This window comes from Doryrhamphus excisus, chromosome 14 (assembly GCF_030265055.1).
Source record: "Doryrhamphus excisus isolate RoL2022-K1 chromosome 14, RoL_Dexc_1.0, whole genome shotgun sequence".
Taxonomy (NCBI): Eukaryota; Metazoa; Chordata; class Actinopteri; order Syngnathiformes; family Syngnathidae; genus Doryrhamphus; species Doryrhamphus excisus.
Window position 1 is genome coordinate 13050304 of NC_080479.1, and position 16634 is coordinate 13066937.

Sequence of the window (16634 nt, forward strand, 5' to 3'; positions counted from 1 at the left end):
TACCGCCACCTTCTGAACAGGAGGTTCATATGTCCAGAAAATGTTACTGCTGGTCCTTCTTTGCTTGATCGACTCTTATTTGAATGGTGTACCTACCTTTCGATTCTCTTCCTGACACTTCTTTAAAAGCCTCTCAATTACCTTAATGTCTGAATGACAACAATTCTCCAAAGACGAGTGGTCTTTGTATCATGAAGATACCTCATCAAACCATCATCGTGACCAGTCCAACAAAGACAAAAAAATACCAATATTTAAATCATAGTGCTTACTTTTGCTGTTAGGCTTACTGCGCAGGACATAACCGAAAGAGTGACAACACTGCCCTCTAGAGGTCTACGTAGGATTGCAGCGTTGGTCGCAGAGTACTAATGTACTAATACAGCGGTGGTATTTATGTTTTAGCTGCTTTGAATTATATATGAAATTCGAAATTTGAATGGATAACACTATTTCTTATGACTATAAAGTTTTATAATTTGTTTCCATTTCCTGAATGAGACGCTTATTTAGAAAATGCCAAAGGGCTGACTGCAATCCATATTTATTTGGATGCAAAAGCAGTAATAGGCAAGGAGGATGCAACCGTACAAGAAGAGACATGTTAGTAATCACACATTGGCATGGATGGGGTGAGCATGTTTTCACTGATGTTGATCCGTCAGTCATCAGTCAAACTAAAAGGAAAAGTAAGTGACACCCAACTTTTGTGTCAACAGGAAAGCACTTAAGTCAGTGAGTAGTGTGTTTTGGAACATTGGACATGCTTTATTTCAGAACTTTTCACAATTTATTTAAACATCTCACATATACAAAATAGGTACAATAGACTTTGTGATGTCATTTGTTTGAGAGCGAGAGCGAGAGAGATCAGTGGCCTAAAATCCATTCAGAATGGGATGGAAAAAAAAATGGATGTCAGTATGAACTCTGGATGTGGGGTGTGAAGGGTAAAAAGCCTGAACAAAAACCCAAAACAAACTAAAAATTTCATGACAAACAAAAAAAAAACATAAAACAAAACACTAGACATCAGATTTAGGAGTATTCCACCTGCTTAAAGTGGGAGAGTACCAGAGGACCAATGCGAGACTCTTTAAAGATCAATACAAAGTAATACAGAATCAAGTGGTTTTGTCCACAGCTGCATATTAGCACCATTGATCTCCGCTTGACGTTACCGAGCACCTTTGTATACGCTTGAAGCATTAGAAGCCCAAACATCTCTGTTGTGGATCCGCGGTTGTGCCTATTTAAGTACATGCATGAGGTAGTTTAAACCTTATTTTCATGGAAATTGTGGTTTTAAACCTCCTCTTTGGAAGATATACAAAGACCACAAAGTGATGCGTACTTTCAGCGTTTTTATTACACTTCTTTGATTTTTTACAAAAGGATGACATGATGTCCCACAACAAGGTGTTTTCCCGCGTCCCTTTGGGGTTGCTGTATTAATTTGCATTGCACAATCGCTCCTTTCAGTCCGTTCAGTCCTCTCCGATAGTTGCCCATCTTAAGCAAGTGGATGCGCAGTGAGAAAACAGCATTTAAAAAAAAAAAAACACAGAAAGGGCAGAGATTTCTTTTTTTTTCGTTCTTTCTCTCTTTTGGGGTGTTAATTTATCATGAGTCTATTTATTTGAAACAGACTGGGCCAATGTCCAAACCAAACTCCTGATCAGCTCCACCAATGTCCAAAGGTGCAATGTCGAGGATGGGCAGACGAGATGGTTTATTTGTTCTGTACTCAATCACTGTCTTGCTCCACTCACCAGTGTGTCTCTGCGGGGAGGAGGAGGGGGAGAGTAGGGGGGTGAGCGAGGAGGAAAAGAGACCCAGTTTGAGTATGGTGTTCAGCAAGGCTAAGTGGGTGTACGGAGAATAACGATAAAGAACGCTACTCACAGTGCAACCGTCCTCCAGCACAGAGAAGGTGAAGCGGCTGTTGCCCTCGGCCCTCAGCTCCACGTCGTTGGAGCCGCCAAGAACCACGGCCTTCTTCAGGTTGCCGGTCTCGGCATCCATGTAGGCAACGCTGTTCTTGCAGTGGTAGGTGATGTTCTGGCTAGCCTGGTTGGACAGCAGGCGCATGAAGGCCAGCTGGGTGGCCATGCTCTGAGGGCTGAGGGTCTCGTCGTTGTAGGTGAACTGTAAAAACACACCACATGTAACACTTGTAACACTGTAACATTGAACTGCAGTGACAATTAGTCAAAACGTGCACCACGATTGTGTCGTCTGTGCTGCTCACCTCAGTGCCACCATTGATGGTCTCTCCGAACCAGACGTGCTTCATGCTCTCTGTGCTTCTGTACCAGTTCTTCTTGGCGATGCTCTCAGGGTGGGCATGGATGCAAGTCTCACGAGTGGTGAAGTCGCAGAAGACCTTGATGGCGTCATTGATGCAACCCTGGTTGGGGTCGATCCAGTAGAATCCTACAGATCAGGAAGATGGTGGATTGGTTACTCTGCACGATTTAAAGCAGAGCATGACTTCTGGAAGATTGCGAACGTACCGCTGGTCCATTCAGGGTGACCGAGCTTGATGTCACGGCATGTGCGGGCAGGGTTCTTCCTGGAGCCCTCGGGGGTGAGCAGGTTCTCGATCTGAGTGTTCAGGGACTTGATGGTGGCATCAACCTCGTAATCCTTAGCTCTCATGGCGGGCTGATCAGCTCTGTACTCATCGTATCCAGACAGATCATAGCCACCACCAGCAGGGCCGGGAGGTCCGGGCAGACCGGGAGGTCCAGCGGGACCCTAATGGTGACAAGATAAGGCTTTGTGATGAATCTCATTCATGTAAAACAAGTAATCTGTCTGGTTTTCCAAAATATACTTACAACAGGTCCGATGTGTCCTGGGGCTCCACGAGCACCAGCAGCACCAATAGAACCATGGGCACCAGCTCTACCATCCTTACCAGGGGGTCCGTGGGGTCCGGCGGGGCCCTGAAGAAGGAAATCAACATTTTTTTATCACATATGTCTATCAGTATGATACTATACCTATTACTATGTGTTATGCTGAGAATACACAAGTCCAGTACATAAGTACTATAATCAGTATTGCACTTACACGAGGTCCAGCGTGTCCATGAGGACCAGCAGCTCCGGTGTCACCAGGAGGTCCCTAAAGGGAGATAGGTCAATATAAATGACATTGAAGTAATACAATACTGCATTATGTTTGATGGCGGTAGGTATGTTTCACTCACAGAAGGTCCTGGCATTCCCTGGAGACCAGGGTGTCCACGAAGACCCTTCATTCCTCTCTCTCCTCTATCTCCAGCACCTCCCTTCTCACCACGGACACCAGCGGGTCCCTAGAACACATGCACGCACCATGTTTGAAGACATCCTAGAATGGCACTCCGATACCATAATCCCCTTGACATGAGGCTACTTACAGCGGCACCTCTAGCTCCAGCGGCTCCAGCAGGTCCAGTGGGGCCAGTGTGGCCCTGTTGATGCAGAAAGACATCATCAATCATCAGTCATTGATGGAAATGCGTTGAAAAACTTCTCTGTGCAAAACATACAGAATCTCCACGGTTTCCAGGTCTTCCAGAAGCTCCACTTGGGCCAGCAGGTCCGGGAGCACCAGCAAGTCCCATGGCACCACCGGGACCAGGGTCACCACGGTCTCCCTAAAAACATCAGAAGAGGGCAAGTGAAGGTCAGAAGAGAATGTATTTTCTGTACAATGCATGTTCAGGTGCTGGAGAGGACAGTACCTTGACTCCAGGAATACCAGGACGACCAGGAGGTCCATCGTTACCAGGGCTACCCTGTCAATTTGACATCATATACATTAACACCAAGCTCTTGTACAAGTTCTATTCAAAACAGCATGGAGGTGAATCGAACTCTGTACCTCACGTCCAGCCTCTCCCTGAGGTCCGGTCATACCAGGCATGCCAATGTTGCCAGGGGCACCACGAGCTCCAGCGGGACCAGCGGGTCCAACTCTACCAGGCTCTCCCTACGATGATCAAAACAAAGTAACACACATTTGATGACTTGTCTCAAATACGCTCCAAAGAAGGTTTTAAAGTCAGAAATCAGTACTTACAAGAGCACCGGGACCACCAGGAGTACCACGATCTCCTCTAGCTCCAGGAAGACCAACAAATCCTTGAAGTCCAAGAGGTCCAGATGCTCCAGGAGGACCAGGAGGACCCTAAGCCGCATGAATTACGATTATGAAGATGGACCATGTGACCATCTGACGAGTGCACTCCGACTTACAGCAGGACCAGACTCTCCGGAAGGACCCTTCTCTCCAGATGCACCAGGGGGTCCGACCATACCCTGCTCTCCACTGGGACCAGCGGGACCAACGTCACCACGAAGACCACGAGGACCATCCTTACCAGCGGCACCGGCAGCGCCAGGGGGGCCAACAATACCCTGATAGTGGAGAAGGGAAGAGGAGATAATATCAAATGTTGAATATCATTTTTTATGCTTGGTGTCGGCCATCTAAAATGTACTCACAGCAGGACCAGCAGGTCCAACTCTGCCAGCAGCTCCAGGGAAACCAGTCAGACCCTAACATGAAAAAAGTCACAAGCTCAATCATTCCTCAAAAAAAAATCCCATAAAAGATGAATTTACCTGAAATATAAAAGTAACTATTACAAGATGTAGTCATGGATACAAATACACAAATCCCTCATTTATTGCACTTCATTGATTCTAGAATTAGTAGGGTTCCTTATTTATGAATGAAACATTTTCATAGTGAAACCTGTTTACAAGGGGCTTTAACATTATTAGAGCCCTCTAGACATAAAATAACACCCCTATAGTAACATTTACACTCATATTATGTAATAGTGTATAACATAATGAGTAAACAAGCCACAAGACAGGAATAAGAGTCATGCTTATGGTTGCCTAAAAGAGCAGAGTAAGTGGCAGACAGGAAGTGATGTCAAGGGGTTCAGAGATGAGTTTCAGCGTGGCGTGGCTTGGGTTAAGGCCTGCAACTGTGTTTAGAGATTATTGTGCCGGTTGTGAGATAATTCACAAGTCTGGTGCTTGTGTGTCTCTCACAATACAATAATAGTTGATACATTAGAATAATTGGTATTTTAGTTCTATCAGAATTTTTTTCTTCTTATGCTTCATTTAAGCCAATAATACATAATATTAAATATTAAATATATATATTAAATATGCATATGTTTTGACTAATAATGACTATACTTGGTAGTAACAGAAACATATAACGAGAATACAAAATACTACCCTTTGTTTTGGTAATAGGATTGTCCAAGTGGAACACTATTAAGGTGCTGGCATGGTTAGGTACTGCTGGGGTTCCAACGTACTTGCTCAGCCATGACTGCTTATGGTCGGTAGCTTTTCTGAGACTGTGTATGTGTATTTTAGCGCGACAGGCATGATTGAGTGACAGCCATTGATGCCGCTCACCCACAAATCTCATTCAGTTCATCTGATGATTGTAAAGAATATAAGTATACCTTTGTACAATCTGTTCTATGAAACCACTTTTGGAAATATATGCTAGCTGGTAGTAGTGTTCTTATACTGTATTATTTAATACTCACAGGAGGACCGTTGTCTCCACGGGCACCAGGGGGTCCAGCAGGTCCGGAAGGACCCTGAAAAGCAGGTAAAATAATCACATTTAATCCATACTGGCGTCTTGTGAATTTAATTGAAAAAAACCCAGAATGAACGTTATACTAACAGCAGGTCCAGATTGTCCAGAGGGTCCAGCAGGGCCAGAGGGTCCAACATCTCCCTTTCCTCCAGCAGGTCCACGCTCTCCTCTTGCTCCAGTCTGACCATTAGCGCCCTGTAGAGACAAGCAGGCTTAGCAATGCTTTCTGATGATGTATTTCAGTGTTTACTCATATGTAAGATTGTTATGCTCAGACAGGATGTGCTTGTAAGTGTGCTGGCTTACAGGGGGTCCGGCGAATCCAGGAGCTCCAGCAGGTCCGACCTCTCCACGCTCGCCCTATGTCCAGAAAAAGAGATGCAACCTCAGCAAAATAATGCAGACTGCTGAAAACAATACAAAGGTTGATATGAATAAAAATGGCAACTTACAGGGGCACCACGGACTCCGGCTGGGCCAGAGGGTCCGAAGGATCCAGCCTCACCCTGCAAATGACAATTGCTATGAAGCGTGGACATGGGACATGGTGGGATGTCTACTATAATACCAATCCCAGACCAAAACCACATGATATGAATGCTACTTTTTGGTTCTTATTTCTACTTAATGACGATGCCGAGATATACGTAGCCTTGTTGGAATTGACTGTTAGCATAATTGTTTGATTAACAGGGTTAAGAGGAGATCATGTGATAATCCAAAAACACTTGCCTTGTCACCGTTGGCTCCTGTGGGTCCAGGGGGTCCACCAGGTCCGGGGAGACCCTACAACGCAGGACGGCAGAAGATGTTAAACCTCTGCTTTTTGACAATTCGGAGCGTCAGGAGCTTGAGCATGGAAGATGCACTTACACGGGCGCCATCTCTGCCGTGATTGCCGTCAGGTCCTTTGTGTCCAACCTCTCCCTGTGGAAGAACGAAGAGCAAAGTTGAAGCCAAATCTTATACTGAAATTCCACAGAGGATGCAAATACTTTTTTTGGATGCAGACCTTCTCTCCCTTGACTCCGGGGGGACCAGCAGCTCCACGCTCTCCGGGCATGCCACCAGCTCCTTGGTGTCCAGGGGCACCAGCAAGTCCAACAGGGCCAGGCTCTCCCTGGAAATAACGTTGATTTTTTATATCTAAAATATCTAAAATAGAGGATTCCTCTACAATAACTTCATATTTATGCTCTGCTTAAGCTGAAGTGTCTGGTCTCCTTCGCTCAGTTGCACTACGAGCGTGGCAGCAAACTAGTCACCTTCACCAAACTAGTCTACCACAACCAACATCCTACCTTGCCACCATCAGCGCCAGCAGGTCCAGCAGGTCCACGGGCTCCAATAGGTCCCTGAGGTCCAGCAGATCCAGCAGCACCTGGGTTACCACGCTCACCCTGCAAGAACACACACACAGAGTTGGCGGAAAGTCTAGCAGCGCGTGGTCTTGTGTGTGTGTGTGTGTGTGTGTGTGTGTGAATAGATACTCTATGGTTATTATCATCATGATGCTCTTACATACCTTGGCACCAGCAGGTCCAGCGATTCCTTGGTCTCCTGGGATACCCTGTTAGGGACACACCATGCTGGTTAGTACACGTCGTAAGCTTTGAAAGTGGTTTTGCGTTTGCAATATTTGTGTTTCTGATGGTTTCTTACTCTGTCTCCGGGCTTGCCAGCCTCTCCAGCGCCACCAGCGGGACCAGGCAGACCCTGAATGTGTCAAGCAGTGACTTCAGTGGCATTTAATGGTAATGGTTTAGTATATTTTTAGAACATAAAACTCTAACATGTAGTTAGAATTAACTACATTCACACTATCACAAAGGAAGGATTACTTTCAAAAACACAAAGAATGATTTGTTACTATTAAACCTGATTGACGCATTAAACCTCATTTGACTTTATCTATACATGTGAATGCAGACTGAACGCTCTAAACACTTTCGGAAGCTAGAAACAGATCCAAACCTGGAAACCAGGAGCGCCAGAAGGTCCCTGCTCTCCCTTCTCACCAGGACCGCCCTGTAGCAAAGAAAAAGCGAACCACGATTAAAGACACCGTGTTAAAAGTCCACGAAGCTGCTATCAATCAAAATAAATGACTTCTTTAAACTGTTAAATGGCCGCAAGCATACTTACAGCAATTCCCATGGGGCCGGTGGCTCCATTGTTGCCATCAGCGCCAGGGGCACCCTACACACAGAGATCACGCAATTCAATAACTGCTTATAATAAATCATCATTTATAATATCTCTATATGTAACTGACTTACTCTCAGTCCAGTAGGTCCAGTAGATCCCTTCTCTCCGGGTTTGCCGGGCTCACCCTAAAAGATACAAACAGGGAAAGATGATTTTTATATCATAAATATATAATGTTTATATATTGTGTATGTTGTCATTGCATCTACTTACAGAAGGTCCCTTGGGTCCAGGGAAGCCGATGTTTCCGGGCTGGCCTCTAGGTCCAGTTGGGCCGGGAGGACCGGTGCGGCCATCTTGTCCAGCAGGACCCTAGATAAGGAAACAGGAAGTCCTTGTGATTAGTATGAAATACATAATTTGACTGAATTTTTGTCACTCACAGAAGGTCCCTCCTTTCCTGGGGGTCCAGAGCTTCCGGGGCTTCCGGGGAGACCCTGTTGAGATGAAGAAGTTGAATGTTATAGCAATTTTACTTTGGAGTGCTGGGCTATCAGTGAGAAATTCCACAAAATACCCACCCTGAGACCAGCGGGACCAGGCTCACCACCACGGCCAGCATCTCCAGGGGGTCCGCGAGCTCCAGCAGAGCCAGTGGAACCACGAGCACCAGGCATGCCCTACGTGGGACGGACCGGGAGATACGTCAGAAAAACGAGGAGCATGTTTCACTCCACGTGTGAAGCTCGACTTACAATTGGGCCGGTTCTTCCCTCAACACCAGGCATTCCACGGCTACCGGGAGAACCCTATTGGAGAGACACCATTAAGACCAATGTCAGTGGTGATCCAAGAAAAATGATACTGCTAACTCCAACGGTCACTCACTCTAGATCCACGGCTACCAGCAGGGCCGCTAGCACCGATCTCGCCAGTGGGTCCGCGTTTGCCCTCCTCACCCTGAGATCCGGGGGCTCCCTGAGGTCCAGCGCTACCCTGTGGAAAGCATCAGATACACAGCAATGTATTTAATCACGATATGAAAAAAAACTCAAAAAACATAAGCTGGATGTGGTTAAATCTTACAGGCTCTCCCTTGGCACCAACATCTCCCTTCACACCCTGAACGCCAGGATCTCCCTAAAACCGATGCAGACACACCAGAAGCATTCAGTACAAATACTATCCAAGTACACAATGTTTTTTCTGGGCATGTGTACTTACAGCCAAGCCTCTGGGACCAGCGGCACCCTGAGGTCCCTGAGGTCCAGGTCCTCCTCTGGGTCCGGGGAAGCCAGGAGCTCCAGCAGCACCAGGGGTACCCTAAAACGGCAGCCATGATGGACTCTTGAGTATCACTTTGCAGAAAATCAAAGAAGTCCTATTTGAAGACTTACAGTAGCTCCCTTGGCTCCATTCAGGCCATTAGCACCAGGGTTACCCTAGGAAAGAGCATCAATAATATTTATTCAACAAAGTGTAAATACCAGCAACATTATTCACTTCAATCTTCAGAATGAATAGAGTTATTATAGAGAAACATGAAAAACACAAAAGGGAATATACATGATTTAAATGATAGTTAAAGGGCTATGGGTAGCGAATAATGACACATGAAAAAGTGCACTTACAGCAGGTCCAACGGGGCCAACAGCACCATTGGGACCAGGCTCTCCTCTTGCTCCCTGAGGTCCAGAGGGACCAGAGGCACCAACAGCTCCAACCTCTCCCTGTCAATGAGCACATACATCCAATCAATACACATCCCAGTTCCCTATAAAACACTGCTCAACATTAGACTAGTAGTTTAAATTACAACTGATTTAAACGCCTAAAAAAGTATAGAATGTGAAGATAGACCCACCTTGGGTCCGGGGCCACCGGGGAAACCTGGGGCACCAGCAGAACCAACGGGTCCCTGCGGAGAGTAAGTAAAGTGTCAGAATGTACAGTAAACTCCCCAAATTAGCCTCTACCCTGGGAAGCTACTTACAGCAGCACCAGCAGGTCCAGTGTTGCCATCAGCACCACGAGCACCGGCAGGGCCAGCAGGGCCGGCACGGCCTCTCTCACCAGACAGACCACGAGGTCCCTAAATGTGGGGAGACACGGACGATACATGGATGGTGAGAGGAAATAACACTAGTATATGATGGCCGTGGAGCTGGATGCAACACTTACAACAAGTCCGGGTCTTCCAGCAGCTCCATGGGCACCGGGCTCACCCTACATGAGAAAAAAGAAAACAACGTAAAATATATACATCTGCAATAGCAGAGGAGGATGATTATTGCCTATTGATCGCTTTCCTACCTTGGCACCAGCGGCACCAGACTCTCCCTTGCGTCCATCCAAGCCATTGTAACCCTGAAACAAGCAAAAGGCAAAGAAAAAGGAAGACATTTTATAATATGCTAAGAATGCTAAGAAAATCTTGCACACTATTTCTCTTTTGTTGTGCCGAGTGTATCTAAGCTTCCACTCACTCTGTGTCCCTTCATTCCAGGAAGTCCAGGGGTTCCGGGGAATCCACGAGCACCCTGTAATTACAAAAAAAACATACTATTAGCGAGAGGTGTTGTTAATTATTCCTCCTAAACAAGCGTGAGTGCTGCCTACCTGAGGGCCGGGGGTACCTCTGTCTCCAGGCTTGCCAGGTCTGCCATTGTTACCCTGAAAGCCAAAAATCACTCAATTTAATCCCAAGAGAGAGAACTTTTAAGTTTTACTGTGCTTCCATTCTGACAAAATGTTTACTTACATCCTCTCCAGCTTTGCCAGGAGGTCCTGGGGGGCCACGAGGACCAACGGGGCCCTACAACAGACAATCGATATTATTCACCAAACATTTAGGGATTGCTTGGTGGAGTGTTTTATATAACCAAATAATCTTACAGTCTGTCCAGGCTCTCCGGGCTCACCAGGGTGTCCGGTGTGTCCTTGAGAACCCTGTTACAACAAATCCAAGATGGAACAATCAGTCGTGCTAAAGTTACAGCAACAACTGGGATTTGAGTGAAAATGCCAACTTACAGGGGGTCCAGGAGGTCCGGGTGGGCCTCTGTTTCCCATCATACCCTAAAGAGAAGCAATGGTTTAGCATTTTTGTTCAAATAATTCAATCAGCTTTGGTTAAATTGAGCGCTTCTCACCATGGGTCCGGGGCCGGGATCAGGAGCCTTAACGCCATCATACTGAGCAGCAAAGTTCTGCAACAACAAAAATGGGGTCAATTATGGACACAGTGTAGGCCTGTAATACTACAGTATGAATGTCAATCATTTAAGAGGACACACGGCTGAACTTTGGATCAGATTGTGTGTTTGCATTAATACATTGCAATTTGCAATTGCAATGCATTTTCTACATTTTTATTCCATATGCTGCTCTCTGTGTCCTTTAAATTGCCCCTCGGGGATAAATAAAGTGTTTTTGAACTTTTGAACTTGAACTACACAGGTGATCACACGCTGTCAATACATGATATGATATATATATAAACTTACTCCTCCAAGTCCAGGGGGACCAGGGGGACCAGGGGGGCCAGGGAGTCCGGGTTTTCCATCTTTTCCATCAGGTCCCTGGGGACCCTGGAGAAGAGCAAAATGTGTCCATGAGATGCTTGTGTTGCTGTCATGTCCATGATTAGCAAGCAGACATGATTAGCAGGCAGGTATTAAGTACATAAACTACGCAAAATGAGCCTTGACCTAATTAACTCTACGTGCTGTGTTTCACATCTCAAAACATTCGACAATATTCAAAATGATCCGATTCACTTGAACTCACCCTGTCACCTCGAGGTCCTTTGTCTCCTCGGGGGCCCTGCAGTAGGAAAACACAGTCAGTCAGCTTAAAATACACTCCAGATGTCTCTCCGCCTAACTGCTTCAAAGCGGGCCTCTCCTTTCCTTGCTTAGGTAGCCCAAATAGAACTGAATAAAGCACGCTATAGACGCACACAGCATGTATATCAAAATGTGCATGTGAACAAACTTGACCTTACAAGACGCAGGACAAGCAAGTTAGGACACATTGCCAAGTGACGTGACACGACAAAATATTGCCCTCTGACCTCGTCTAGGCTAAACCTATTGCTGTGATGTGCCATGCTGGTGGTGTTAAAGCACACATAAGAACAACATTATGTGCTCACCTTCATGCTGCCCTAAATAAGAAAAGAAGATAAATACATGTAAATGTTATGTATTTCTTCACTCCTTAAGTCTGCTTTGCAAAAAGCATGAGGTGCATGTGTGGCTATACAATAACTGAACATCTAAATGTCATGTAAACGGAGCAGCAGTAAGAGCATCATAGTCCACATAAGTCACTTCAAGAGTCTACTAATGCAGCTGAAGTTGCAAACATGTATTCCGCCATTATAGTTTGGGCAATCTCAATTGTGAGTTGAAATGTGCCATCGTCAGGTACAGCTTCGACTTCGCTATTGAGATCAAGCTTCATTTGCTGGTCTGGGATGAGATATTATCCTGAAGTGTATTGGCTGCCCTTAGAAAGGATCCTTTGTGCCATGCAGGCCCCAGCGGGCGCCTCAGCACAGGCGGTTTAAGCTTTCACTGACACTCTTTAGCCAATCGGACCCTCACCCAGACACAGTCATTTCGGCGAGGGGGGCACAAGTTTGGCTGAAGTTGAGATTGCTCAAAAGAGGACCAGTACGAGAGGTATCCTTCGCTTGGGCATTTAGTTGCAAGACAAGGTAAGTCATGTGGTGTTCATGATTGCATGCATGCATGTACTAACCGAGTCTGTGGCGATGGACAGGTGAAGAGGAGGCAGAGGGAGAAGAGCAGGGTGGGGGAGAGAAAAGGGAATATTCCATTAGAACACAAGCAACTTAAGAGCAACAATGTCATTTTTATATCATTTACATCTATTTATACATTGTATTACCAGATAGCGGAACTGCAAGGTTATGTGCGGAGCTTTATTTACTAGAAATGTGCACCAGATCTTGATCATAGCTTACTTTAAAATGTCTTCAACAACAATGTAAATCAAAGCATTCCAGGCAGGAATTAGGCTGTGAACAGGCCTCAGCATGTATATAGTCCATGTCCTTTAGACATGTATAGTCAGCCTGCAAACGACATAAGGACTACAGCATTTGCAGATAGGAATATGTCAAATTAGATACATGTGTAATATTATGCCAATATTATTCCATTTGGGTGAAAAGTAAGTCAAATTAGTTCTTCAAATTGTTTAAAAATAGTTTAATGACGATTGTTTTTATGTCTTATCTCACAGTGCTACGATCTTTGCATCTCTGAATGTGGACCAGCTGGTTCTGGTTGGGTACTGGCTGGGCAGGACCTCCCCCTGAACTCGAAAGCGTCGTGTCCTATATACACCACAAGGTGGCGCCAATGGGCCCACCAGGTGACTTGAGGTTGTTTATGTAAAGTGTTTCAGGCATTTCAACGTTAAAACACGTGCTACGTTTACATTACAACCGCATATCTCATGCATATTCTCTACATAATTACATTAAACCTTCAACAATTACATTTAAATTTCTAATTTATACAAAGTCAAATCTAACCCCAAAATAATTGCATGATAAATAAAAAAAAATACAATATAATATTAGTGCTATTTCTACTTGAATTTACATCAAACATTAATACATCAATTTGGTTCCAAGTTGTAGTTTGCACTAGTGACCACCAGGGGGACCCCTTGCAGTTTTCCTATACTAAATCTTCATCCCTGAATGTCTGCATGGAACAATAAGTACAACGCCCCAAATCTTTTCATCTCTGAATTCTTCCCAAACTACAAATCTAATCGCACTAAAATGAATCTAAGACAACTACTTTCGATGTCTCACTCAATAACAACTTTCTGTTTTTTTTTTTTAGGAGTGCAACTACTCCTATGATAATGATTGTATCCGTGGAAAAAAAGAGAAGATTCCTCTGCATGAACTCATTCCGTCGCCTTTTTTTTTTAAATACCAGCAAGATTTGAGCTGTCTTCATGTTGATGTAAGTTCCAAACCAAAGCCAAAAAAAAAGATCCTCAAGCAGCGTGGGTGTAAATATCCATGAGAGAAAAGATCAGATAATGAAACTTACATTGACATGTTGCTAGGTATGAAGTTACTGCAAGCAGCAACAGAATCCGGGTATCCACAAAGCTGAGCATGTCTACGCAGACATGCAGACTCCTTGTGCTGCTGTGCCCCTGTTTTTAAACCACCTTCAAGCAGGCATACAGTTGAGGTGACGCTAGTAACTCCAAACTGAGCAGAAGCCTGCAGCCGTGATGCTAGAATAATAAAGTTCTATCGGGCTTATTTATATGGCAGGAGGGTCCCGGGTCTGCGTGTCAAAAGTCGGCCCACCGGCCAATGAGAGAGGAGAAACCCAATCTGACTCCCATCCCTCTCTCGCTCGCAGTCAGTCATGTGGTCCTGCATCTCCCAGCCTCCTCTGCACCACCACCACCACCACTAGAGACCGTTTGGCAAAACTTGAGCCGTGATGACGAGTGCATCGATTTAATTAGATCCATTCTTTTTGAGGACGTGGACAGCGTAGAGGCTTAAAAAGGAGAGGAAGGCCCACGTCTTGCTTCTTCTTTTGAGCGGCGCGGGGAGACCGGACGGTCAACTCGGCGCGCTTTTGGCTGCGCGTCCGCGCGTAAAATGTACCCAAGGTGCGCAATGGCTTTTGGATTTTAAGTATATTGTAGCTTTTCTAAATGTTTGCTTTTTTTTGCAGACATACTAGTCAGTATTCCAACTCCTCGTTTTTTGGTTATGAAGTATATTTTTAAAACAATTTTACAATGTTTTTGATCCACGAAACACTCAACAGGAAAAGCCCATTAATGGAATGTATATGAAATAAAACATACAACATATACTGCAGCTCTCTCACTATACAGCTGACATCTTCACATGACCAGACTTGCCATCCCCTCACTAGGAACACCATGTTCTGATTCACACAATATTCTATGTAAATACATGAATATGCTGTATATATATATTCAAATATGCACAAACATTGACCTGGCAAATGAGGCCTATAAGAGACACTTCACTTTTGCTGCTTTCATGTATGGACTCTTCCACTCCCAACCCCCTCTGTGCAACCATTGAACACTCCCAGATTCACCTCGCTACTTCCCTCAGTCAAAGAAAGGACGGAGATGTACAGAGAGAAAAGAAGCAGCAACCAAAGAGGGGCGGGCAGAGATGAAACGTGTTTTAAAGATGGCCGAGCTCCCACTCCATGCACAGTTACATTCTCATGATAGCTTCAAGCAGCGGGGAGGAAAAAAAAAGAACTGAGAATGAAGCTCCACATCATCAGTGTGTTTCAACATTTGACTAAAGCATCTGAAGGAGCCCTGTGGGTCGTGACTTATAGTTTTAGATACCTGATACTAAGTCTGCCAACGTCTGGTTGAAGCTCAGTGGCTTTTTCACAAACTAGTTTGACCTCTCAGGCCAACTTTAGGCAGATAGTGCCTGGAAATACCAGATAAGTACTTGCATTTGTTCATCTTTGCTGTAAAAATCAGCCATTTTGACTTTCTAACGGCATATCTGAGTCCGGCAGATTCCTCCAGATGTGCAGTACTCCTCTCATCTCCCCCACCAACCTCAAGACTCTGTGTGTCTCATATTTCTCATCATGAGGCAGCAGCAAATGCAGGGGATTCTAGGCGGAGCCTGTCCGGGGTGACTGTTCACCTGTTGGCCAGATGGCAAGACGGGCAAAAAACTAAAGAGATTTGAATTTAAAAAAAGAACTCAGTAATTGATGTCGCTATAAATTGAAAAAGCGGCAGCTTTACATGAACCACTACGTTACCGATAGGACTGTTACAGCACCAATTTACACAGGAAGCCAAATACACTTAGCAATCATTAAAGTAGTCAGTGTACAGCTTCTGCAGCAGTATAGATTTAATATCTACTGTTAATAAGTCAGCTGCATGGTGGACAAGTGGCGAAGGCCTCACAGCTAAGAGACCCGAGTTCGATTCCACCCTCGGCCATCTCTGTGTGGAGTTTGCATGTTCTCCCCATGCATGCGTGGGTTTTCTCCGGGTACTCCGGTTTCCTCCCACATTCCAAAAACATGCTAGGTTAATTGGCCACTCCAAATTGTCTATAGGTATGAATGTGAGTGTGAATGGTTGTTTGTCTATATGTGCCCTGTGATTGGCTGGCGACCAGTCCAGGGTGTACCCCGCCTCTCGCCTGAAGACAGCTGGGGTAGGCTCCAGCAGGTGAGGATAAGCAATAGAAAATGAATGAATGAATGTAAACGAGTCAACAAATAGCCATTGTTGTTTAAATAACTGACTACACCTCACAGCAAACATGTCACCACCATTCTTATGTAGCACTGCCTTAAACCTCTTGGGCGTGAAATTCAGAGCTACACAGGTTGTTACTGGGATCTTCCATTCCTCCATGATGACATCACTGGAGGAGCTGGTGGATGTTAGATACTTATGCAAGAGCAGAGGTGTCCAAAGTGCAGCACATATATTCTAAGAAGTGAATGGAAAAAAATATAAACAACAGCAGGATAAATAAAGTCAAAATAGCTGAAGAAGATGGTAATATTTTGAGTAAAAATAACATCATTTTAGTTGCATGAAGTTGAAATATTGACAAAAATATGTAATATTATGAGAAACAAACAAAACAAAATAAAGTTGGATAAATAATGTTGGGGAAATTGTTCTAGTATAATGGGAATAAAGTCCAAATATAATGGGAATAAAGCAATAATATTACAGAAAGAAAATTTACCAAAAAGATTGAAATATTTTGAAAAAAAAACATCAAAAATGTAAAA

General features: G+C 44.7%; 1 protein-coding gene across 2 annotated transcripts; it reads right to left on the reverse strand.

The window, feature by feature from the left end:
* Positions 1-762: 762 nt before the first annotated feature.
* col1a2 (collagen, type I, alpha 2) lies at positions 763-14423 on the reverse strand. Of its 2 annotated transcripts, XM_058047741.1 has the most exons (50): positions 13887-14423; positions 12217-12218; positions 11572-11607; positions 11289-11372; positions 10935-10991; positions 10816-10860; positions 10678-10731; positions 10544-10597; positions 10402-10455; positions 10269-10322; positions 10096-10149; positions 9964-10008; positions 9776-9874; positions 9647-9700; positions 9414-9512; positions 9180-9224; positions 9007-9105; positions 8869-8922; positions 8671-8778; positions 8538-8591; positions 8364-8462; positions 8226-8279; positions 8056-8154; positions 7914-7967; positions 7780-7833; positions 7609-7662; positions 7297-7350; positions 7160-7204; positions 6936-7034; positions 6647-6754; positions 6508-6561; positions 6367-6420; positions 6087-6140; positions 5941-5994; positions 5722-5829; positions 5579-5632; positions 4500-4553; positions 4251-4412; positions 4075-4182; positions 3877-3984; positions 3737-3790; positions 3542-3649; positions 3410-3463; positions 3218-3325; positions 3079-3132; positions 2844-2951; positions 2517-2760; positions 2252-2436; positions 1906-2148; positions 763-1782 (listed from the first exon to the last, which is right to left on the reverse strand). In XM_058047741.1, the coding sequence occupies exons 1-50, from the start codon at positions 13954-13956 to the stop codon at positions 1636-1638; spliced, it is 4056 nt and encodes a 1351-aa protein (XP_057903724.1). In that variant the 5' UTR covers positions 13957-14423; the 3' UTR covers positions 763-1635. The 2 variants fall into 2 exon arrangements, with proteins under 2 accessions (XP_057903724.1, XP_057903723.1); XM_058047740.1 differs by lacking the exons at positions 12217-12218; positions 13887-14423 and adding an exon at positions 11939-11945.
* Positions 14424-16634: the final 2211 nt, after the last annotated feature.